The sequence below is a fragment of the Triturus cristatus genome, chromosome 6 (genome assembly GCF_964204655.1).
Source record: "Triturus cristatus chromosome 6, aTriCri1.1, whole genome shotgun sequence".
Taxonomy (NCBI): domain Eukaryota; kingdom Metazoa; phylum Chordata; class Amphibia; order Caudata; family Salamandridae; genus Triturus; species Triturus cristatus.
In genome coordinates, this window is record NC_140589.1 from 1,540,125,919 (window position 1) to 1,540,152,630 (window position 26,712).

Consider the following 26,712-nt stretch of genomic DNA (forward strand, 5'->3'; position numbering starts at 1 on the left):
GGGGTAAACGGGCTGTGGAGAGAGACAAAAACTGAGCCTGACAGACAGGGAAGACGTGAGAGAGAGGTGGAGAGAGGTCAGGTACAGCGTGACAGCGTCAGCCACACTGAGGGCGAGAAGGGTGCGGGTGGAGAGACAGAGAGGCAGATAGAGGCCAGGATGCACAGAGAGACAGACACGGGCTGTGAGAGGGACAGAGAGACAGACAGAACATGAGAGAGAAGCGGAAGATAAAAAGCAGCAGCATGAAGGAAAGCGGTATAGGGAGAGGTCAATAAAGAGAGCGTGAGTGGGGTAGAGTGGGAGACAGAGAGAGACTGCATGTGCGGTGCTGTGTGAGAGACACAGAGGGAGTGGGAAACACCCGGTGAGAGGTGCACAGAACCGAAAGCGAGAGGGACAGTAGGGGGGGCTGGAAGAGGCGGAGCAATCCGTGGAGAGGAGCCACAGAAAAATACAGACAGCTTTCAAAACAACCTGCCATGAATGTGCACGAGGACAAGGTACATACAGTGACTTTCAGAGATCATTTGCAGATGTCTTGGTCATTCAAAGCTGTTGGGTTTTACTATCCAGTGGCTCCACAAGAGAGATACTGAGAGAGCGACAGAAATACAGAAGGTGCTAGAGAGAGACAGGGCATGATAGAGAGACAGAGCTACGAAAGAGAGAGGTCATGAGTGATAGAGGTATTGAGAGAATGACATATACGCAGAGTGCAAAGTGATACACGAGAGAGAGCGTAAATAAAGGCAGCTCTGCCGGACGGGAGCGAGGTCCAGAAAGAGTGACAGGGGAAGAGTGCCACGAGTGAGTGCTGGGAGAGGTGCTGACAGGGAGAGCTTGACGGGAGGCCGGATCGGGCAGCACTCCAACAGAACCTCGTCCCCTCAAGCCAGAGCGCAAACATGCGTCTGTGTTCATATGCCAAACAGACGGAGACACTGGCACAGAGGGGCACATAGAGTATCCATGCAAGGAGGGCAGGAGACCAACAGGCAGCCAGGACGTGCCTGCTAGACTGCAGACATATATAGGCCCCGTTGCACATAGGGCAGCAGCCTCACCAGCAACAAACACACGGCTTTCATAGACAGTCATTATTCACACACCGCCCAGCTGGGCGTCATACAGTGCGCATCTTCAGCAAACCATATGTAAAAGACATGTTCCTATTGGCTTTGTCAGCGCTGGTTAAGAACGGGCTGCTGTTTGTGCAGATTTCGCGCGCAGGGCGTGTTTGAAGCCTTCTATGAAAGATTAAATTATTGTGGGGGCACCTCGCGGCAAACGAGGCTCCCTTTGACGTGAGGCTCACGCTGGGGCTTGAAAACATGTAATTATCAGGGGAAGGTTCTAACCGGAAGCACATTCGGGGGAGGGCCCTGCAGGGACGCCGCGGTGGGACTACAGGTGGGAGGGAGACCTAACCGTATTTAAGATTTACACAGTTTATGCAAAAGGGCAGAAGGGGGTAAAAGTGCGGCGTGCGGTGTGGCATCGAGTTAAAGACTATATGTTTACAAATTGGGCACGTGGTATTGGGTATAGGTATTTAGGCGCCACTGTACTCGGTTGGTGCCTCACGTTCATATGGCGGTGTCCAGACTCGAACGGATATATCCACAGCATACTTGAGATTGGCGTGGTTTTGGAAAACAAGAATTAAGATTTTCGCATTGACACCGTCGAAACTGAAACCCGTTGTAGTCCGGAATTATCACCACAGATTAAGAGTTTGCTAATACAGAGAATTTAGCCTTGAGAAAGTCGTGGGACTACACTCCTTACACGACGAAACACGTGTTGGCTGTTGGGAGCTATTATTAAGGCCTTTTGAATACAAAGAAAAAGAGAGAAGACTGGACTTACGATTCATTGTTATATGTTGTTTTTTGTGATTTGTTTTAGCAGACATGAATACCTTAAATACCTGTAATTTACGTGTGCTGGGGAACAAGATGAATAAAGGCTATATGTTGTAAACAATATTTAACCCAGCCAAATTGGTGATTTACAAACAAACTGAAAAAAGTCTCAAAGCACCAAAAAAAGATTATAATCAATAAACACCAGTAAAATGAAAAAAAAAAGTGTTATAAAAAAGACTCCAAGAGGCTATCGCGCAACAGCATACACGTCATTATGCATAGAGGTTTTATCAGTACGCAACACTCATGTGCCACTCAGTAATACTTACAGTGGGGCGCAATATCTATAATAACAAACAAAACTAAAAATGTATGCTAAGATAGCCTGGAATCATAAATGCAATTATGTCGAAGTTTCCACTCTTAAAAGTGCCAACTGCCCTCTAATTTCATGTAACGGGACAGCCGAGGTAAAACAAGCCAGCTTTACTTGTTTGATATTGCCTAATCTGCTATGTAACAATGTTCTCATTGGAGTTGAATAGATAAGTCTCACGCGGATAATCCCTCATCGTGATCGCGATCACTGTAAAAGCAAAAGTGATCGCGATGACGCACACTAGGGATGCGCGCGCAGCTGCAGGGGGGTGGGGGTTATGGTGCTGAAGGCTGGCGCAGTATGACTGGGCGAGAAGGGAGGGGGGAATGTGGGGAGCAGCTGTGCGTGTGATCTGCCTGATCGCTCTCCTGCGACTTCCCAGTAGAGCCGCCATTTTTTATAGGTATACAACCACGGCAAAGCGCTGACAACAGCAGTAAAACCTGTTTCACTAAACTATTAATCGACGTTGCAAACCTTTTTCTTTAAAAAGTAGGAATTAATTAATTCTTCTTTAAAACACTGGCCTCCGAGCAAACGGAGTCCCAGTGCGTCTGGAGGAGGCGCTGAACACTGTGTACTACCAGCGGCCACCGGACGTGTACGGAAGCCTGGTGAGTGGGCGGAGCAGTTGGGGACGGATAGGGAAATACATTATATGGCGTTGTCCAGAGCTGGCGCAGGAAAGGCAGATGGCTGGGGAGAAGGGAGGGGGGAATGCGGGGAGCAGCTGTGCGCGTGCACGCCATCGTGCACTCTAGCTTGTCGCCAGCTCAAAAATGTGGGTAGCACTTTCAAAACCCACCTACTAAATGTCTCGCCAGACCAGCACATGCGCTGGGTCAGGCGAGACCTAAAAAGCACTAGCAAAGCCAATAGGTTTCAACTTTGAAAGGCATTAGCCAAACCCTTGGATTTGCCAATGGGGAACAGCAAGTTGGCAATAAATACACATGCATCAAGATGCAGCAGTGGCTTTTTTTGTTTTAATTTACTGATCCAATAGGGCAGATGCCCATCTTGGAGCAGTAAATTTAAGGAAGTGCTTGAAAGCACTTTTTGGAGAAAAGATTAGATAGTAGATGTCGGCCCTCCAAAAAAGAGAGAAGAAAAGTGAACATAATGAAGAGGAGTCGAGATGCAACAGTGTAATGGGTGAGAGCAAGTTAATGCTGCCGAGCAGAGGCAAAAGCCCAAAAAGAAGCTGAGCAGGATGGAGCAGGGCTGGGGGGGCAACATGGATACTGCTGGGGGCGATGTATATGTGAGGGGCCCAGCACATAGGGGGGAGCGGGAAGAGAGACAGGAAACACATGTACTCCCATAGGAGTGCTACAAAGTAAAAAGTAACTCCTTAGTGCCAGGCATGGAAGGATGCAACTCATCAAATCAAAAACATGGTAAATAAGGTCTGATCCAGGGGAGGGAAATACAGAAGCAGGGGAAGGAAATCCATTGAATAAAAAGCAAGCAAATGAGATGGACTTTCTTTCCAATCTATGAGATAAGCAATGTCCTGACCCAAAGTCCACATGTATTGATATAGTGTGCACAAAAGGTCTCCCACAAAAAAACAGCAAAAAACTGTCTGAAAACGAGACCTAATAAATCTGTGACAGCAGTGTGTTTTGGTAGTTGCTCCCACTGCCCCACTTCAGACTCCTAGTCAACCCCCTTTCTTGTCTAATACTCTGCACACTATTTGCCTGGACAATGAGGTAGAGACAGAAAAAGCAGTGGGAAGTTTCCATGTATTTCATAATCTGTGAGAAAATGCAATAAGTAAAATGGAGAGAAACCAAGGAATCTGTTTGCAGCAAAAAATTGGCTTAAATTTGGACTGTCCCGTATGATGACAAGGCATCAAACTTATAGAAGCTCCAAGCTGCAGGTGGAAACGGCGAACTTTGCGATATGTAAGAACTCTCTCACAACTTATGGAAAGCCTGGGATGTCAAACAACCCAAAAAGACGTGAATAGAGAATTAAGTGTACGATGAAATGACTGAACAAGTTCAATGTTTTGTCAAATTGTACTTTCTCTGACTTCAGAATGGAACAGAAAGTTCATTAACAATGTGTATTTCCTTTCTGTTTAGTCTTGCCCTGGCTCGGGTTCTCAGCATAAGCTCAAACGAAATGCTGGAAATGAATGTACTGTGAATCACCGCACATTCCTAGCAGGGCTGCAGCCTGCTGTGAAGGAGGCATGCCAAAGTTCGGAGATGAGACAGCACATACGTCGGCGATGTTGTCTTTATGGTTTTTTTCATTTATTTTATTGACCGCGGTCCGTCTGTTCTGTTGTGATTCCAAAATGGCTATGCTCTGCGCTTCAGACAAAACCATCCGGTCGTGTCTCATCAAATGTAATCCAAAACGGTGTAACAAAAACCAGTTTGCTACTCCCAAAGAGCCAAAAAAAAAAAGCAGGCTTTACAGGCTGACCCAGTACACTGCCGAAAAAAGCTCAGAGCAACGCAATACGCATGGCAATTTCAGGTTATACGCCCTAACCTAGGGTTGGCTCATGACACTGGGCAAGCTATCTACTTGTACAACACAGTCGCTTTTGTACTATTTAAAAATATTTTCACCTCCGAATTTAGTTCATGCAAGATTTTAAAGAGAAAAAAAAAAAGCCCTAAAACAGGACCCAGTTTAAGATCACATTGTTTCACCCAAACGGTTATCTTTAGAACCACAAGTGGTCATGTGTTCTTGGACAACCAACTGACTGCTATGCTGAAAACTCCCATTGATTCCAGTTGCATTCTGAACTGATGGCTACTGGCAATAGTTTATTTCGACCAGTATAATGTTTAGTGTTGTTTATGTATAGTCACAAGCCAAAAAAGATACATGAGACAACTTTATCAAGCAGAAACCGTTGTGGTTTCTACTGGATAGAAAAACAAGCAGCCGTGCGATCGCGATCAAACATCAAGCGGCCGCGAAAGTGAAAGTAGTCGTAGAAAAGCACGGCGCGCGCGCCCGCGCACATGCACTGTAGCTCTAGGCTGGCCTGTTAGCACTTTTTGGAGCCCTCTCAAAAACTCTCGCCAAACCAGCGCATGCGCTAGGTAAGGCGAGACCTAAAAAGGATATAGATCCTGACATCAGCGAAAGACTCAATTGTCACTGCTTGGATTAGTGTCAATATGTAATGAAACTCACCCAATAGTGTCAACTGTGGCTGGTCATCCATGTGACCAGAAAGAGCTGATCATAAGTTATCGTAGGAGAATCTCTGATATTTAGCTTTGTATAATACACTAGGTATATAGGAGTTGATCATCAAATGTTAAATGACAATTTCTTCAAATGTATTAAATGACAAAGAGATGAGATTATTATAAAGACTCATTTTCTCATTCATTTTTGTATATGTGAATTGTCTTTTGTACCCTCAAGTTATTTATTTATGTAGATTTGTTTAGAAAAAGAATACACCCTTTTGTCTTATTTTTCTTTTACGTTAATGTGTTACCCAATTCTTGTTTTGATTTTGTCTTTCAGAATTTTTTTGAATTAAGTTTAACAATTCATTTGATTGAGGCCACTGATTTGGGTTCCCAGATCTATTTTGTTAGAAATCAAATAAAGTTGTATATAAAAAAAAATCCCTTGTGGGCACCTACACCCAACATTAAGTCTTACCCAAGCCCTCAAGGGTAGATTGGCTTACCCAATTCCTGAGAAGTATTCAGGATATGGGCATTAACCTCCGCCCATGTTCTGCCCATCTTTACAATTGGCTCCTCTTCCTGTCCTTTGTAAAGGATGACTTTTGATTTGTCAATGGGCTTAGTAGTCCCTCCCTAATATCTCCCTCTCTTCTGTTACCTCCCATAACGACTGCCCCTCTTAAATGTGTCCTTACTCTGTAGCTCTCAGCAGTTAGGGAGAACTACTTACTTCATATATGTCTTGCAGAAGCAGGGACGACTTGCTGTCCGAGTGCATAGCAATGGCGGCTGCTTATTCTATATCCAGCCCGACACAGCACTGCCTCTTTAAAGCAGCGCTTTTAGCGTGGTGTCCACCCCCCCCAGATTTTAATTTTAAATACTGTTTTTTTCCAATCAGTCCAGCACCCCGCACTTCAGCAGTTGTGGACGCTCACACACCTTGGGGGGGGTGCTGCTTTAGCAATGGCGGCCGCACCTTTTTACTTTCAGTGCGCACACCCCACTCATGTGACACTGCTTTAGCAATGGCGGCTGCTCCTTTTTATTTTCAGCATGCACACACCACTCGTGGGACGCTGCTTAGCAATGGTGGCTGCTCTTGTTTGAGGAATAGCTCAGGGATATAGAAGGGCAGAGTGTATGTGATGATCGCATAAAAATTTTGTTTCCTGGGTCCGGTCAGCCGTAGGATAGGGTTGTGTTTACTACAGGGCCGCTGTGAGTGTTTAGATCGTTTTCCCCAAGTTACATGATTTTGATGAAGGCTTTCTGCTGTACTTTGTTTACTTCCTCCCCTTCTGTCTTCTACCTCCTCCCCAGACTAAGGAAGCTGGTTTGTGAGAGTGACAGAAAGTAGCATCAGCAGAACATTGTGCCCTCAGATGTGCCTGGTCGGATTAGGGACACAAGTCCTCGGGTAGGACCTGGTACTTGGGTGGCAGTGCTCGTTTTGGTTTTTTTGGTGTTTTTTTTTAATCTGTTTATTGTCATTTTTCAATTATACATGTTACAATACAGATCTATAATGTTAACAGTAGAATCAGTTGAGGTCAAATCACAGATTATACATTGTATGAGGTCAGTGGGTATGCTAACATTGTCTATGTCAACAGTAATCGTATATCCGGTCAGTCTCTGATTAAACCAACCCTTATACACCCACATTAAGGACTATTCACTGGATCATTACATTCATCAAGTATGCCTGCACGTTATGAATTAACAATTTATCCTCCTAAGCATTGTTTAAATGTCTCCTTCCGACATTGTCGTGAGGCTTCTACTAGGAAATCAATAGTTAACACTTTAACTATAGATTAAGTATCTTCTAATTAACAAGGGGAAATAAGTGGAGGTTAGGAGGGAGTGGAAAAGAGCTGCTTTTACTCCTGTATCTCCTCTAATTCGGCTCATCTGTATCATTACAATAATGAATTGTGGTACATTAATCTATTGTTCGAGAAGAGGGTTCCCAATCGGACTTTTACAGTAGGCGTGTCGTAAAGCAAATGAACTAGATTTAGAAAGTATGGTCCGAATCCAACTGCAAACATAAACGGCAATTCCACCGTGTCGAAGGCCTTCTCTAAATCCAGCACCAGACATCCCTATGTTGGCCAGGCCTCTATAGCACCACTCATCACCCGAAAAAGTCTGTGGATATTGAGGGATGTGTTGCGCTCTGGAATAAATCCATTTTGGTCATGGTGAACCAGTTGCGGAGTGATCAGGGCCAATCTACCCGCTAGAACTCCCGCTAATATTTTATAATCCCCATTCAATAGTGCCAGAGGGCGATATGTACCTGTGTGGGTGGGATCTGTGCCAGGTTTCGGGAGGGAAATCAGAATGGCCTCAGTAATTGCAGCTGGAAGGGTAGCACCCTCCATTCCCTCCTCATATACCTTCAACAACTGTGGACCTAAAATGTCTGCGTTAGTCTTATAAAACTTGTGTGGAAAACCATCTGGCCCCAATGCCTTCCCAAAGGGTAGTGCCCGCATTGTACCCTTCACTTCCTCCAGTGTAATAGGTGCATCTAATTCTCTGCGCTGCTCTGGCATTAGTGTGGGAAAAGGGAGACCACCCAGGAAGGACTGTATATAAGTGCCAGTTGCTCCCAGGGTGGAAGTTTAGAGCCGAGTGTAGTGTGTGGTCAGTTCACTATGAATTTCGCGCTGTGTACTTAAGGCCACCTTCTAGTGACCGAAGTGTAGTGATGAGACCCGTGGACTGATCTCTTTTGATTAACCAGGCCAAAAAAGCCCTAAAATGATCAGCCTTTTCATTCGCTGACGCAGAGTGCGCTGCATAATTTAAACATCTGTTGCTCCAAGAGTTCAGTGTGTCTTTTGCGAACCTCCGACAGCGCCGTTGGGTCTGAGGGAGCCTCCAGTGTACGAGTTTCTAAACTCAGCAGATCTCTTTCCACTGCTAGCTACTCTGATTCCACCTGCCTCCTCATACCACTGCCCTTCCCTAGGCATCTCCCACGTATCGTGACTTTCATAGCCGCCCATTCCACCACAGCAAATGAGGCTGTCCCTGCATTATTTGTAAAATACTCATTAAGGGCCTCCCCCAACTTGTCTCTGAACAACGGGTCCCCTATTGAAGACTGTTGAAGCTGCCTCATAGGGACACTCGAAGGGCCATTTTTCCAGCACATTGTAACATAATGGGGGTTATGGTTGGAGTGTGTGCGACCCTGGTAATTCAAATCCACTACATAAGGGAGTAATGAGGGTGAGCTGAAAAACCTGTCCAACCGAACGTGCAAGTCATGTGGTATCGAGTGGAAGGAGTATATCCTTGCCAAGGGATTCTGATGTCTCCAAACATCTGCCAGATCCCACCCGTGTAACCAGGCGTTCAGGATGGTAGAATTGGTTGTAGCTGCTGTATTTCTATGGGGGGGAAAGGATCTATCCAATCCAGTGTTCATCACGCTATTAAAATCACCCCCAATGAGCCACGGTATGTTGCACCATTTGGCTAATAGTGGGGAAAGTGAGCTAAAGAATTGTTCTAGGTCAATGTTAGGGGCGTATACATTTCCCAATAGCATGTGATGGCCATCTAGTCTACCCTTCAAGAACACATATCTACTTTCTATATCAAGAAGTACCTCTTCCACATTAAAAGGTGTGCCTGGGCGAACCCAGATCAGGGCCTCTCGCAAATAATGAGTAGTCAGTAGCATACACTTTGCCCCTCCATTTCCTCTGCAGTTGAAGCGCTTCAGCACTGTTCAAGTGTGTCTCTTGTAAAACAGCATTTTGTACGTTGTGCCTTTTAAGATCTGAGTAGACCGCGTATTCACAGGAAGGTGTTCGGAGGCCCCTCACGTTCCATGTTAGTGTTGTATGATTGGTCATGACATTGTGTTTTGTATCATCCTGGCGTGATCCATTCTGTGACCACAGGTAGTAACACAATGCATTAGGGCCCAGCAGCCCCTCCTATCCCTCCCAAGAAGACCTCCATAATCATAAATGAAGATACAAACTTCAAGACGGGGGAAGAACTTTACCAGTGTGGCCCCCATGAACAAGGGATGCTAACCTAACGGAATGAAAATCTATCCGTGAGAACAACTGGTCACCTGTATTAGGGAGAACCAGACGGGTTGTTTGAACTTGCAAGGAGAGCCACGATGCGATCCCTCAATTTGATTCAGAATGATACTTATGTAACTGCAGCCATCACAGATAATCAATATTTAACATTTCCCAAGCTGGGGGTTAAGTCAGCTGCATCCACTCCCACAATATAATCTACAACATAACAAAGTCAAACCCCCAGTGTCTGTGAGATGCAGTTCTGTGCAAGTTCACTATGGTAACTTCAGTGCCCCAGCAATCATACGATCCCATCAGACGTTTGTGGCGTTACATCTGGTAGCTGCAGCGACACCACATCCGAAAGTCGCACAGCCGACGAACCATCATCATCCGACGAACAAGATGGAGTTCCCTTTTTACTGGGTGATTCTGCAGTCTCTGCAATCTGTTCTGATTCACATACCGCTGCGGACTTTCCTTCCTAATTTGGTCTTGTCCTGGTGCCGCTAATAGACCAGGGTCACGTCTCCTGGGTCTCCTCTGATGCTGTCGAGGACCGCTCATCTCTCCTCTTCCAGTGGCCAACAGACCCATGGGTCTGGGACCTGAAAATTGACCTGTGGTTTCCAGCCAGTCCCATGTATCTTGTGGGGTGTTGAGAAAACGTGCTTTCACATCCGAGACCACTCGAAGTTTCGCTGGATAGAACAATTAATAGATTAATTCGCGCAGCTTTTGTTTTAACGGAAGGAAAGAACCTTGTTGCACCCTAAGTGTTTAATCTGGGAAGAAGAGGACCTTGACATTATCAAACTTGATTTCCGCCATCTTCCTGGTTTCACGTAAAATGTTGTCCTTGTCTTTAAAGTGCAGTAGTTTAAGTATTAGTGGGCGCGCTCCTGGAACTGGATTCCTGCCAGCTATTCGGTCTGCTTTCTCTATGGGGAAGGAGGGAGAGGGAGAGGGAGGGGGGGAGAATATCTTTAAGCCAGCCTTTCAGAAAGCCCACCGCATCTTGACCCTCTGTCCCATCCGGTAGCCCTATCAGGCGAACATTATTTCTCCTGGCGCGCCCCTCCGCATCCTCCACTCTGTCATCCAGAAACCTGATGCGAGCTTCATGTGCATTCTGCTGTTTCTCTAAAAAGTCTGTTGCTGGCTTCAGCTCTGCAATATCCTGTTCCACTGCATCAACACGATCTCCTAGCTTTAGATGGTCTGCGTGTAATAACGTGAGATCTATTGCGACCTTGTCTATTTTTGCCTCCATCTATTCCCTGGTTCCTTCTATGGCATGTAATATGGCATCCAGTCGGACTGCTGGGGGGTCCTGTCTTGCAAACGGCTGAGTTTGATCCATATCTGCCGAGCTTCCAACTTGTGAGGAAGCTTGCGAACCAGCCCCTCTAGTGCGACCAATCTGTCCGGCCAAGATCTGTGATGCGTAGCAGGTATATGCCGTGGCGGGGAATGACGCGGAACAATCGCCCCGTCTACTGTGTCAGTACCAGTCGCAGCAGTTTCAAATGAAGACCCACTTCCTGTCCACCCAAGAAATTGGGCATCGTACTCGTTAAATATTCCGCCGTTGCAGTGCACCTCCCAGTGTTCACACTCACTCTGCAACACCAAAGTCCTCCGCAGCAGGTCCATTGCAGCTGAAGCGACCACTCCAGCAGAGCTCCAGCCTAGTCAACAGCAGTGCTGTCCCCCATATGTGCAATGTCGCAGCGTATTAAATTTCCTTACCTGAGGGTCACAATCACTGTCCCCGGTTGCAGGGCCCCAGCCTCTGCTAATGCAGTCTTTTATTCAGGAGAGATCCATTGTCCACTCTCGCAACACGTTATGTTGTGTTCGCTCCGTTTCACCCAGCCATATGAGGCATGCGTAATGGTGCCGATTGTACCTCACCAGAGTATCTGGTGGTATCCCTGAAACTTGTGTTTATGTGCTGGGGTGGTCGTACTATATGGCTTTCTCCCACTGCAATCAGGATTGGGAGCAAGTCTGTACGCCCCGTGCCAGGGACTCCCCGATGTAGGCCTCTAACCTTGCAGTATTATTTCTGCCCGCGTCGCCTCTGCCCCATTCCGGGCCGCTCCCTTAATTCCACTTCCGTTGACCAGCACTGCCAGCAAGCACTACAATCCTCCCTCACTGGCCCACGGGAGCGTCCGATGCGGCCTTTCGTCTATGTTCCCACCGGCCTGGCTGGGTTCCTCACGACAGCCAGGCAGGCAGTTGTAGTTAGTGCTGGGCCCGTATTGTTCTCAGGGCCGATATGCTGCTTGACCGCAATGCCTACTAGGCTCTTCCCGGTTCAGGGGTTCCTCTGCTCGTTCCCAGCACTAAGGGTGGCCGCCTGTGCCCGCGCTGTTCACCTCTCGCATCAGGGCAAAGGGTTTGTTCTTTCCCAGAATTCCGGGGAGCTGTGCCAGATGTCGTTTTGCCACTAGGGCAGCATCTCCTAGGAACCCCCACTCGGTGTTGCGGTGGCACTTCAGGCAGCACGGACCATACCTCAGTCTCTCAGCAGTACGCCAGGCCGCGGTCACAGCCTCTCCAAGTAGGACGTGTGTCATGAGCCAAGATATCTACGCCGGGCTAAATCCGCTTTAACTTCCAGTGTTTTGCAGATTCCTGCACGCCGGTCAGCTCCTGAATTTGCACCGAGTTTCCCCCTCCGATTCAGCGCCTTGGATGTCGATGCAGTTATGGAGAAATGACTCAGATAAGGGGATCTGTGGCGGAGCGAAATCCAAGCGCGTCCGCCATGTTGCCCTTGCAGGCCACGCCGCTCTTGGGTGGCAGTGCTTGTTACTACCCACATGTTGTCAGCGCAATTCAGTTTTTGGAAACATCCATACAATACAGATTACTCGTGTGCTAGTGGATAGGTGCCTGTCATGTTATGTTCACATAAAAATATAAAATATAGTGTTTGAAATTAACTTCTCTCTAAAGATGAACTGTACTTAAAGTTAACATAGATATTTCACGTGTGTGAAGTCTGCTATGAATAGTTAGCACACTTCTATTCTGTTTTTTCTTTGCTTTTTATGACTTGTAGTTTAGCTTTTTCTACTCTAAATACGTCACTTCTTGAATGTTGTGATGTATGCTGGGTTAGGGGTGTTTGTAGAGTAAAGCATTGGGTACTGTGTTGCTCTCTGCACACTTAAAGAAAAAAGAAAAAAAATAAGTAAGCAACTCCAATTTAACATGGGCCTCTAAACATGGTTGGGCTTTTAAATATGCACTTTGATTTTTCTGTGTATACTTTAACATGCGCCGAGTTGTTTTTCTTTGTGGATGGAAGTCTTTGGCTGGGCAGTGGTTTTTTTGTGTTTTTTTGTTTGTTTGTTTTTTATTGTTGATATAGTAAGAATCATTATCTTTAAGTCAAAAAAAACAAACACAGGCGGACAACATTTCATGCCCTTCTGTAAACTTTTATCAGGGTGGATAAAATTAGTACTTTTGAGTTGTGAAACAACAAGCATCATCTAAAAACGTATATCATAATTATTTTTAATTATAGAAATTGTTTTAGCTGCTAACAATAGTTTTGGTTAGTTACACAGAAGCCAGCATGAAAGTGAAAATATGGCTCACAACAGGAAATGTTATCAAATTCCTGTTTGTTAATATCTACAGAACGGTTGTGGGCAGTGTAGGTGTATTAGAGAATTGTAGCAAAAGCAGGTATGAAGTGCCAAGCGAAAAAAGAGCATAGCCAATGTTAATTTCTACTGCGTGCCAGATTATTTGAATTACTGGATTTTGTATCCACGTTCTGAGCCCAGGCATCGCACCACCACAACGTATTCTTACATGTACACAAATAGATTATTGGTATGCAGTTCTTTAGTACAGAACACAGTAAGTCCTGCATCAGCCAACTTGGCTCTCCCAAAGGTTTGCACAACATCGATGTCACAAAGCTATTCTCAACCTTAGTTGATGTAAGTGTGGTAAAATCAGCCATTGGGTGTGCATAACAGTGCTCTTCTTAGGTTTGTGTTTAGTAGTACGGGTTTAAAGTTTACAATAATGGACTCTGGAACTTATACGAGCAGCCAGTGCAGTAGTTCTCGCTAATGCTAAAGTCTAATTTGATGTTATATATATATATATATATATATATATCACTCGAAATTGCCCAGAAGCTTGAGGCCGCACACGTAGCAGGTAAGGTTCAACCTTTATTCAACAACTGCTGACAGTTTCACATACCATTTTTTAAGTCCTGGCCTGACGCGTTTCAAAGCCGTTATCGCTTCTCCTCAGAGGCCGTGACAAATGGTATGTGAAACTGTCAGCAGTTGTTGAATAAAGGTGGAACCTTACCTGCTACGTGTGCGGCCTCAAGCTTCTGGGCAATTTCGAGTGATATATATATATATATATATATATATATATATATATATATATATATATATTACATTAGGACCTATTTTCCATAGGAAACCTGCAACATTCTATTTGGAATAACTTTGGCGCCGATTGACGAATCTTCACAAAGTTTTCCAAACTTTTGGCCAGCTCCGGTCCGCTCCTATCCTGAAAATTTCACGGTGATTCGTCAAGCGGGGGCCGAGAAAAAAGGGCGGTCCCAAAACGCGTTTTCCCCATGCATTTTCCCATAGGACCTGTTGACGCAGCTACAGCCCGAACTGCTGAACGGAATTGCACCAAATTTGGCAAAGAGGTAGTCCTCAGTTCAGACTCGTGCCTTTTGCTTAAATGGTGTAAATCCGTTCAGTAGTTCCTGAGAAGATCAAAAGTAAAATCATAGATCTATCTATGCCTCGAAGGATACGCGCACCCTGCCGTGCACAAGCTGTACTCTAATTGGCTGTCAACACTCCAGATCCGGAAGTGTTGGCAGCCATCTTGTGCCTCGGTAGAACCGAGGCACAAGAAACATTCAAAACAAACGTGAAAATGCAAAAAGGGGGCAGGGTAGAAACACCCTGACCCCCAGGGCCAAAAAAAGCATTTTTTTTTTTAAACTAAATCGGCGAGATTCACGCACACAGCGTGAATTTCGGCTGGAAAAAAAAAAATCAGCGCAGGCTCCCGCGCTGAATATTCTAATTTGCCCCCGGGGGCCAAATCCCGGAGGCATAATCCCAATCCCCCCCCACACTGCGCCGGGGACCGCCACCCCCCGGGGCTCGAAGATTGCATATGCGAGGGGGCTCACGGCCCCCCTCCTGGAGCCTTGTATTGGCCCTGGGGACCGCCAGCCCCAGGGCCAGCTCCTGCTGTGTCCCGGGGTGCCCATCTCCGGGACACTGCTGTTTGCAATGGCAGGGCGGGAGCCTCGCGGCTCACACCCTGCCATTGCAAATTGCTTTGCTTCAATGAAGCAAAGCAGATTGCTTTTCCACATGGGGAGCAGCGTGTTAGCTGCTCCGCTGCTCCCCATGTGGAAAGGCAATGCCGGCTCCCGCAGGAGGCGGGGAGCTGGCTGGGACTATGGGGGGATTGGGGACCCCACCACGGTCTCCAACGAGAGGCCAGGCCCCGGGGGATGGGGTCCCCGGGGCCAGAAGTGGCCCGGGAGGGGACCGACGCGGCCCCCTCCCCCATTAAATTTTAAAAAAACAATGGCCGGCCCCGGGGGATGGGGTCCCCAGGGCCTTAAAGTGGCCAGAGGAGGGGTGCTACGCAGCCCCCCTCCATAAATTTTTTTTTTTTTAAAAAGGCCCATGCCCCGGGGGATGGGGTCTCCGGGGCAAATTATGGCCTCAGGAGGGGGGCCACGCGGCCCCCTTCCCGATGTATTTTTTTTTTTTTTTTCAATATATAGAAATTGGGGTCAGGCCCAGGGGGATGGGGTCCCCAGGGCCAAAAAAATAGAAAAAGAAGGGGGGCTACAAAGCCCCCCTTCAAAAAAATAAAAAAAGGGGAAAAAAAAAAACAGGATCGGGCCCGGAGGCCACGCCCCCTCCTTACACCACACTGCAAACGCGACCCCTGGTGCGTTTACAGAGGGGGAACTAATTCCCCTTGAATACTGGGGGTCCCTGGGTGCCAACTAGCCCACCAGGAACCTCCAGTATGCGCCAGGGGGCTGCGTTGCAGAGAAGTGTAATGAGGCCACGCCCCTTTTTACACCTCTCTGCAACGCAGCTCCGTGGCGCTTACTGGAGGTACCTGGTGGCCTAGTTGGCTGCTAGGGAACCTCAGGATTCAAGGGGACTTAATCCCCCAACTTAAAACGCGCCACGGGGCGCGTTTGCACAGTGGTGAAGATAGGGGGCGGGGCCTGAGTTGATACTGTGCAAACACGCCCTGTGGCGAGTTTTAAGTTGGGGAATTCATTCCTCTTCAATCGAGAGGTCCCCTAGGGGCCAAATAGCCCACCAGGTACCTCCAGTAAGCGCCACGGAGCTGTGTTGCAGAGTGTTGTAAAAAGGGGCGTGGCCTCTGAACACCTCTCTGCAACGCAGCTCCCTGGCGCATACTGGAGGTACCTGGTGGGCAAGTTAGCCGCCAGGGGACCTCAGGATTCAAGGGGACTTAATCCCCCAACTTAAAACACGCCACGGGCGCGTTTGCACAGTGGTGAAGGTAGGAGGCGGGGCCTGAGGTGATATGTGTGCAAACACGCCCTGTGGCGCGGTTTAAGTTTGGGAATTAATTCCTCTTCAATCCAGAGGTCCCCTAGGGGCCAACTAGCCCACCAGGTACCTCCAGGAAGCGCCACGGAGCTGCGTTGCAGAGTGTTGTAAAAAGGGATGTGGCCTCTGAACACCTCTATGCAACGCCGCTCGCTGACGCATACTGGAGGTACCTGGTGGACTAGTTGGCCCCCAGGGGACCGCAGGATTGAAGAGGAATTAATTCCCCAACTTAAAACATGCCACAGGGCATGTTTGCACACGTCACCTCAGGCCCCACCCCCCTCCTTTACCATTGTACAAATATTCCTCTAAAATCAACCGAACTACGAATTCCAATTTACTCACCTGTTATGAGAGAACCCAGGGCTGCATCATTTAGCCCAGCACTGACCCTGAAAAGTAATTCTAAGCGTACTTATTAGTAACTTGTATTTCCTTCCATAGGAATCCATTGTGTGGCTTTCTGCAGAAACGTTTCTAAGTGTCCATTTTTGAAACGTACAAATATTCCTCTAAAATCAGCCGAACTACGAATTTCAATTTACTCGCCTGTTATGAGGAGAGAACCCAGGGCTGGATTATTTAGCCCAGCACTGACCCTGAAAAGTAATTCTAAGCGTACTTACTAGTAACTTGTATTTCCTTCCATAGGAATCCATTGTGTGGTTTTCAGCAGAAAAGTTTCTGTCTATTTTCACAAACTAAAAATATTCCTAAAAAATCGTCTGTATGACTTAAACACATTCTTTCAACTGTTTACAGGAGATTCACCTGTGCTGGATCCACGATCCACCACTGAGTAAGAAAAAGTAACAATAACACTACTTACCTGCTAAGTGAATTTTCTCCCATAGGATAACATTGGTGATTCTATGTGAAAAAATTTCTAAGTGTCCACTTTTAAAATACAATAATAATCTTTAAAAATCACTACTGTAACCAAAAGGCTTTTACTCAACTGTTTACAGGAGATGTCCAAGGACTGAATCTAGCATTCAGTCCTGTGGTTAGAAAAGTAATCCATAAAGTAACTAATTGCATTTGACTAGAAATTCACATTGAGCTCAATGTTGCTTTGTGTTTGAAATTGTGTTGCCCATTGCAAAAACTGTAACTACTGTACTTAAGTCTATTGCCTATTTGCAAAGTATTTAAACTAAAGTAATTCATTCTGAGAAAGTATATTTTGTATTGTAATGTATAATGTAATTTAAAAAATATAATATCTAAAAATAGTTTAAACAATGTAGTAAATCAGTATCAAAAAAATCAGTATAACAATTAATACATTAAAAATTGTCATTTACAAAACCTTTGAATTTCTCTGAAAAAAACCATAGGTTTCAGGCCTGATATAGTTAGGAATTAGCATTTAAAAAACCTTTGAAATTCACTGAAAAAACCATAGGTTTCAGGCCTGATACAGTTAGGAATTAGCATTTAAAAAACCTTTGAAATTCACTGAAAAAACCATAGGTTTCAGGCCTGATATAGTTAGGAATTAGCATTTAAAAAACCTTTGAAATTCACTGAAAAAACAATAGGTTTTAGGGGTGTTATAGTTAGCTGGACATTTCACTCGAACAAAACCATTGAAATTCCTTCGATATAGTTAGTTGTACTAACTACATCTCGCGCGCCCGCAATCCACTGCTGATGATGTCACATATTACATCATTCATGACATGGTCAGTGACATCACTGATGTCATTTGAGATGTCATCACTGATGACCTGAAACCTATGTTTTTTTCAGTGAATTTCAAAGGTTTTTTAAATGCGAATTCCTAACTATATCAGGCCTGAAACCTATGGTTTTTTCAGTGAGTGTGTATATATATATATATATATATATATACATTCACTTAAAAAACCATAGGTTTCACACATGTTATAGTTAGGTGGATATTTCACTCGTAAAAAACCAATGAAATTCCCCCGTTATAGTTAGTTCAGATAACTATAACTCGCGCGCCCGCAATCCACTGCTCATGACGTCACATATTACATCACTCATGACATGGTCAGTGGCATCACTGATGACATCATCCTTGTGATAGAGTGGCGGTCGCGCGAGTTATAGTTATCTGAACTAACTATAACGGGGGAATTTCATTGTTTTTTTACGAGTGAAATATCCACCTAACTAGAACATGTGTGAAACCTATGGTTTTTTAAGTGAATTTGCAAGGTTTTTTAAATGCTAATTCCTAACTATAACGTGTGTGAAACCTATGGTTTTTTCAGTGAATTTGTACGGTTTTTTAAATGCTAATTTATTTATGTATTATTATTTTTTATATATATTTTACAATAAACGACGTATTAAAAAAAAATTTTGGGGGGGGGGTTTCACCGTGCGCGCACGGTGCGCGCACCCCGCGATATAAAAATTTTTTTTTTTTTTTTGCCTTCGGGGTCCTTCAGGGACCCCCTGACAAAGGCTAGGGGGTCAGGAACTCTCTACCCTGCCCCCTTTTCACGTTCGCCACCTTCCTTTTTCACTCTTGCACTGAAAACAAACAAAATGGCGGCCGACACTTCCTGATTTCAACCGATTCAAAAGTTGACTAACATGTAACCACCAATCAGAATTACGCTCGCGCACGTTAGGGTGCGCGCACGGTGCGTGCGTATAGATATTGATATGCTTTTAAATGCTATTTTCTCAGGAAATACTGAACAGATTTACACCAGACCTGCAAAAGGCACTTCCTTGACCTTATGGCTACCTCTCTGCCAAATTTCAAGTAATTCTGTTCAGCCGTTCGGGCTGTAGCTGCGTCTAAAGGTCCTATGGAAAAATGCATGGGGAAAACGCGTTTTGGGACCCCCCTTTTTCTCGGCCCCCGCTTGACGAATCACCCCGAGACTTTCAGGGTAGGAGCTGAACGGAGCGCCCCATTAGTTTTGAAAATCTCGCGAGGATTCGTCAACCGGCGCCAAAGTTATTCAAAATAGAATTTTGAGATTTCCTATGGAAACACGGTCCTAACTATAACTATCTACTGGCGACCACCAGTAGATAATGTATATGTATATATATATCCCTACATAGTTAGCATTAGAGAGAGCTATTGCACTGTCTGCTCATATAACATATATATGATTTTTTTTTTTAGAGTTATATTTTTACACTAGTGGGAGATTATCTCATTGTAATTTCTATATTTTTGTAATATGCTAGTTGATTGATTTTTTTGCAGCACTTGTTGGGTAATTTCAAGGATGCATAATTCATGTATCTAGGAACTATAGGGTATTTTGAAGATCGCTCAAGGCTTACTTACAAGGTGATTCCACACCGAGGCAGAGGACAATAAAAGTAAATGAGTATCTGTATTTACGAGACAAACCGAATTCCTCCTATAGGGATTGGAGGAGTTACTGAAATTTTGATCTATTGGTGTTGCAAATGTTTGTTAGGTTTTTTTTGTTAAAAAAATATCCCAGCAGTAGTATAAGTAATAAAATCCACAAAACAAGAAATGGGTCCAGTACCACAGGAGTCCCTGTGGAGTTGTAAAGGTACCTCTATTATCCACATAAGGTACTGCTCGGATATTCTAACAAACATTATTTTAGTAATGCAAGACCCATTGCATTACAAACGCTTGTTTACCTTCCCATCCTGTTTATCTGCTCAGCTGTTGTCCTGGAAAGCACGAAAGACAGCATGAAAAGTCCCCCACAAGAAGCATAATTTTCTATATTTTTCTGCTTTTCATAATAGGTACAGACAGAAAACACATTGTTTTCTGTCTGTATTTCTCTGTAAAAATCTGTAAAAATTGAAAACTTGGAGCCTTAATTATGCTGTACAATTAAAGTGGGCACATAGCAACCCCACAAGGTCAAATCCATATTTTACTATAACTATTTTTATTGTGTAACACGTTCTGCCCCAGCTTAGACTAGCAGCTCTCCAAGCAAAAGGTTGTTGTTGCTCGTCTAATGATACCACCCTCTGAAGGAATAGCGAAATTTCTGGACCGACACATGCTTACACACTGAAGTGTATTACAGGAGGGACTCTGTGCGGTTCCCAGAGCATAGCTACATTCTTGACTTGCCATCCATTGCCTTTTATGAACTCGTGGTTACATTGAACGTACTTACCACAATTACGCCAGTGATCCTGGTGGGTATTTGATCTCATGAAAAATCCAGATCAAGATTGCATGCAAGCAATGTCTTTTTTTGCTACAATCAATCATTGTATGGATCAGAGTCATTTAAGCCTGATGGTAAGGTCCTCCTTCTTAAAGTAAGTACTGCACCCAAGTGTTCTACAGAAGGTGCTTCCCAAATTAATTCAAAGGAGCGCGTCAAACCCCTAGCAGGATGGGCCTACTCGTGTCCATGAACAGTCGTGATAAAGCCAGGGTAGCATCAGCTGATTTCTGTCTCTTCTATGTATTAGTTCTGACACTGTCGGGTGTAGTCAATGTTTTGTAAAACCACAAAATAATTCAATAACAAATAGATGAGCAAAATATGCACGTTTTGCTAGAGCGGCTACTGGATGAAAACTAGGCTACGGTGATACTCTTTTTGTAGAAACCATAAAGGAGAATCTGAAACTGGAAATAGGGCAAAATCTCTACAGTGAGGTTGAAATTAAAATCCGGATTACAAATGTTTCCCACCTTGTCTCACCCAGATTTGATTTGGCATGTTGTTAACTATTATATGGTATAACATAACCGGTAAGCCAAAAGGACTACTGCTTTCGGACCTGGAAGCAGGAGGTGCAACACGAGAGTATTCTGTGGCTGGCTCTATCCTGTGACCTTACGCGACGGAGAGCGCGAGCACCTACGTAGCCGTACGTCAGCGCGCAGCCCCGTCTCCTTTGATGTGCTCGGCCTGCTTGTCGCCCTGTGCACACCCTGCAGTGCCCAACTCGTAGCAGCTGTTGCACAGACACCTCCTCCCTTATCTAAACTGCTGTCACTCAGAGCTGCTCCCACTGCTGGACGCCTCCCTAGCTGCTTTCAATGCCGCGCCACTTGTAAATAAACTGAGCGTTTCACCATCAAAGCGGAGCTAAGGTTCACGGGCTTTGATCGTGTGTGCACAGTGCAGACCCCCACATGCTGCTTTGCCCTGCAGCCCCCAGCTGTTCTACCTCACAGGAGCTGGTCTGCAGCGCAGAAGGGCAGCGCTGAGGCGGGCAGGGACGTCGAATGCGTGTATCTGCAGTTGGTGCGGCGGGTGCAGTGCACCGGGATCCATTGAACCTGATAATTGCTGTCCTTTGTACTACCTCAAAAGCAGCCAAAGGGGCCTTTTTCGTTCCTTGCACCAGGGCTTAAGGCATCCAACCTACGCTACTGTAGCATCCGGATATGTACATGATCCTGCAATTTCATGCCTTCTGAATTCTATTCTTATATCACTTATGATGAAGCCATCTTCTTTTCCTGCTTCACCAGCAGGGGGCCTCCTAGCTACAGGTGTCCCCCCCTCAGCACAGTACCCTGGCCTGAGGGCTCCGGAGGGGGACCCCTCAGGTTTCATGACGCCACTGAAGCAGAGCTCTCCATAGCAGCAAGTACTATGGCACAGGATCCCAGGAGTGTGACAGGCGCCCCCAAACCAAATGATGGAATTTTTACGGACAAATTAGCGTGGATGCGGTAATAATGTTCCATGCCTGGGTTAGCGTGATCTGGAAACAAGCGAACAGGTGTCACGGTCATGTTAGTTTCCATGCAGTCCCACATACGTCATCAGAGTTACTCTGGCCACTGACGAGCCAGTCACAACGTCCAGAACTGTAGGACTGGTCACTAGTTCCATCTCCTATTCTATAATTATCGCGACAGGTTATTGCAGACACTGCTCTGACGGAGGCTGAAGACTTGGGCTGGAGCCCATGGGAAAAATCCTCCTTAAGCATTTTATTACTGTTTTTTTTTTGTTGCTGTTAATATATCTTTGCTTCTATAAATACGTTTTTAAACCACTTAAATCGCAGATGCTATGTTTCGCACTGTTGCACAAATATTATATTATCTTAAGCCATTCATTCTAGACCTTTTGTCCATGTGCTCCTCTTCAGACTGCCCCATAGAGTGAAGGGGAGGGACTGCCTGCTATAAGATACTTAGGGCCCGGATCACATATGCATGTTCAGCCTACTCACGCGGTTAGCTCAGTTTACGAATGCACAAGGTGACCATGCACTCTGAGAGACCTTGACTCAGACAGACCATTCAGAGTGAGTTCGAGTGGTTACATCATCTACTTTGTATTAGATTAGGAACTGGCATTTCCATAGATTTGACCTTAACTCTAAATTTCGACGGCATTACGTCAGATTGCATTTACTCAGATGTGTTTTTTAGTTGTCATCAATGATCTGTAATCACGACAAATTAACGGTCTACTTCCATTTTCCGAACCCTTCTCTTGTTGATTGAATCTTTACCTTTGACTGTAGAGCCCTATGTTTGCGCTATACATATACCTCATACATACATATGTGCATACATTGCTTATCCTACATATCTGTATATTGATCTTGAGTCATCTGCACCCTACATATTGGACAAGAGACGTTTCATCAGAGCAGGTGGATATATGCTTTGAGAGTCATGTATGATAGAAGGGTGCCTCCAGCATGGGTTTATGACCAGTCCACATTAATACCTTGTAGTTGTTTGTGCTAGTGGTGGGGAACGTGATGCAGACCTACTACTATACTACTACTGCTGTGTGGAAGAGATTTTAATTGTGTGCATCCGCTTATGGAAAACTCATGCAAGAAAAATGTCTTTATGAATGAAATATTCAAACAAGGTATACATTGAACATGATTTGAAGGAGGCATGGTAACATGAGAATGGAAATCTCCAGGAATACTCTTTATTCCTTTTGTGCAAGGCGTATGCTAGACTTGATTACCTCAGCGTCAGGAAGCGGGTTCTGGAAGATACTTTAGATCCAGAATGTGATGCCCTCTGAATATTCAATTTGACAGTGACATTTTCGATGGTTCCGGTTGATGGCTTCAATGCATCTGTAGACATTGCAAGCATCAGTTCTCGAAGACCTAGAGTTTAGTGGCCGGCTGGGAGACCAGATAATACAGTGAATTTGATGCTCATCCGGGCCCCACGCCTATCCTTTACTTTATGTGGGTACCATTTAGACTTTTATTTGTTGGATGGGCAAACTCACTGAGGAAGGGATTAGATGATCACTGATGAGTTAATGGAGAGGGGTGAAAAGCCAGTGCAAATATTGTTCACAAGATGGATTTATGGCTTACAAGGGACAAGGTGCGTACAGGTGATAGTGTGCAAATAGAATTACCTTACATAGAGGAACAGGCTATGTAGTGTGAGATAAAGGTGGTGTACATTAGTGGGTGACAAGCAAGGAAGGGTTGCACTAAGTTTATAAAAAATTGATTCAACAGAGGAACATTGGAGGAGTAAATCTCAAGTGCGGGCATAACAATAAGAGGGTAAAACAGTGATAATGGCTGTGTCGCCACATGAGCACGGCAGGAGCCGATGGCACGAAAGGGGTCTTTTTTTAATTGAAAAGCAATAAAGTGTATCATTTGAAATCTTGTTTTCAATGAGTTTATCTAGTTTACACTGCATTGGCCTGCCCTAGACTTTACATCTGGCCCCATAAAGAGTGTGTTGTGTGATCGACTCTCTGGTACAATTTGTTTAATTAAAACAGAAACGGTGTTTTGGGGGTGGGGGGGGGGGGGGTTGGGTGGATGTATGTGAAAATATCAGGCACTGCTAATCTCCCCGGGCCACATTCCTGTGCATCGTTTTTTTTGCCTATGCACCAGGTGCAACCATAAATAGGTCCTGGTCCTGCTCCATTAGCTACAGCCGAGCCAACCCTTCCACAAGTTAAATGAACGTCATTGTGTTTGTCTTTTAGCACAATTGTGCCACTATGCGACAGAAGTTGATGAGAACTTTTAACCTTTGAGGAACAAGAGGTTTCATTATATAGACTAGTGACTAAAAAGTGCGTGATTTTGGACAAGCCAGTTAATGGAGCAGTTCCTCAATTTGTGATATGTTTGCAATGTGTCTGTGTCACGTGCAAAAAATAATAATCCAATACGTGAAACTCCTCTGTTGTACGCAATAGTAAATTGTTTTCTGCACCTTACTCACTCCCGCAAATTGGTTGTGTTGCGCCGTTCCACAGACAAGTTTGTGTTATATAAAATCACCAATACAACATATGCAGAGGCCATTCCTTAAGCATCAGTAGGAACATGCAACTGGTGGGTCCTTCTGAGCAGCTTTCGCCGTCAGCATCACTAAACAAGCAGCGCGTCCGACAGTCATATTCAAACTTAAATAGGTCTGTGTTCTAGTGAAAAGATGCGAAAATAAGGTTAAATTATGAACGTGCTAGATTAAGGGGCAAGCAGAGGGGTGAGAGTTGGTCTTCTGGCTTTTTGAAAAAGTTCGCATCGGAGCTCTACACTCAGACCAATAGCAGCATGTTGACAAAATACGTTTTCAAATTAAGAGGTTTGTCTTCGCTAATATGTCAGATAAACAGTTATTGCAGTGCTTGCTTTTCTCTGAAATTCCTTCAAGATCGTGTTTGGGTACAGCTGCAGGCCTTTTGATTTGGCCCTATGTTTAACCTTCACGGCGCAGCCAAGGAGTTCATAATTTTCAGATTAGGGATTTCACTTTGATCTAGCAGAGCTGTAAGAATTTGGTTTGATTTTGGTAGTCTGCGTCTACAAAAGGCATGTTTAATTTATTCCACATTGGGGGCTGCTTTTGTTCAGGTGGGGAATGCTTTTGATGATAAATATTTAAGTGGCGGGGAGGTGGGAGCGGGAGGCAGTGACTGCAGCACATGGTTGGTCATTATTAATTGCCAGTTGTCCTTGTTTCCTAGTATGGAGGGCTCCATCGTGCGCCTGCCCGAGATCGTGGCCTTGAAGAAGAAGTACAAAGCCTACCTCTACCTGGACGAAGCTCACAGCATCGGTGCCGTGGGCCCAACAGGTCGCGGAGTGGTGGAGTACTTTGCGATGAACCCTTCAGATGTTGATGTACTGATGGGCACGTTCACCAAAAGCTTTGGGGCAGCTGGAGGTTACATAGCTGGCAAGAAGGTAAGCGTCCAGTGTCTCCTGCCCAAGTTACTAAGAAGCACACACACTGGCTGCAGATACCGCAACCGTCCTGAAGGACATGTTCCGTTTAAATTCGTTGCTGTATAATAAAATGTGTGCACATCTGTGGGGGTACAGCTCTGTCATCAGTGCTTATAATGCCTTAAAAGCGGGCAAAAGTGTGGCTGGTTTAGTAAGCAAAGGTCAGGATGGCTGGGAGCAGCCATAACTTAAGCACATGTACTTTGAATGTTCAAAGATTGTTGGTCATGCCTTTCACACCTTGGCAGTCCACCGGCATTTATGTTTCTAAGCGCTGCAAAGCACCTGTTTGCCCTATTGTGGTCTTATTGTTTAATAAATGTGCGCACAATTCCTGCTATCCTTTGATCAAAGGCAAAACAACCCACTTCTTATCACAGTCTCTCTCTCTCTCGGAGATTTAATTTCAGGTGGCCACAGTAGGCTGATTTATTCATGAGATATTTATCTTTGCAGTGCCAAAAAACAAGGCAGATTAGGTTTCTGAAGATGCGCTCGTGAACGCACTGACATTCCTTTGAACCAGAGCCACCTAGCCCAGGTTTTCTGTGCCCTGTGGCACATGCTTTTTGTCACCTCGAGTGCTTGTACGATTCTTTGATGAAACAAATATGCTGTGTTCTGGGCACCCATTTGTTTGGCATAGATATGACCAGACTTTCTTTTCTACAAAGATAAATGTAAGTGGCTAAAGTGGGCCTTTGCTTGCAGTTCCGTTTTGAATAACCCTTTCCTTATAATGATGGGGGGAAAAATGAAAAATAGCCATTTGTAATGCTGCAACAAGAATGTCCATCCAGTCTGTGATAAGGTGCCGTGCTTACTAACCTGAATACTGCTCAGTGCCTTATTTACAAACTGATGGGCGATTGGAATTGTTTTGCTTCCTAAACTTGCTAGCGGATAAGGACAGCACCTTTTAAAAAAACAGATTTTCCTCTGATAAGCTTCAGGATACTCCTACAAAAAATAATAATTCTGAACCGGGTGCAAGAAAGGTAAATGTCAGAATCAAGAAAAAATCCAGAGCCTCTGATTTTGGATTCCTTATCGCCATGTGTTCTAGATGGTAGGGCCCTCATAGTAAAATAACCATGCTTGACTTGAGTAAACCGCGTGTGTTTACGATCATAATCCAGGAAGTGGAGCGCTGCATGCCAACAGAACAGCCCAACTTTAGTGGGTTCTAGGATAGTGGTAGGAATGGGACAGTCATACAAGTATCTCAGGACACTGTCCAGACCTAATAGGACCAGTTCCGCTCTATAGACGGGGTCACTCCAGCCCCCCGTCATCCAATCATTAATGGCCACAAGATGTGATACTGAACACAACAAAATACCTGGGTCTTCAGCAGGGTTCTCCAAATTCGGTCCTGGAGGGCCGAATCCATGCCAGATT

The 26,712-nt window shown here is 45.1% G+C and overlaps 1 protein-coding gene across 2 annotated transcripts in view; it reads left to right on the forward strand.

Annotated features, from left to right (window-relative positions):
- SPTLC3 (serine palmitoyltransferase long chain base subunit 3) overlaps positions 1-26,712 on the forward strand; it is a 638,325-nt gene that overhangs the window by 443,488 nt on the left and 168,125 nt on the right. For both annotated transcript variants that reach the window (XM_085612694.1, XM_085612695.1), the window contains exon 8: positions 25,050-25,269. In XM_085612694.1, coding sequence (XP_085468820.1) covers positions 25,050-25,269 — 220 coding nt within the window. The remainder of the gene's footprint in view (positions 1-25,049; positions 25,270-26,712) is intronic.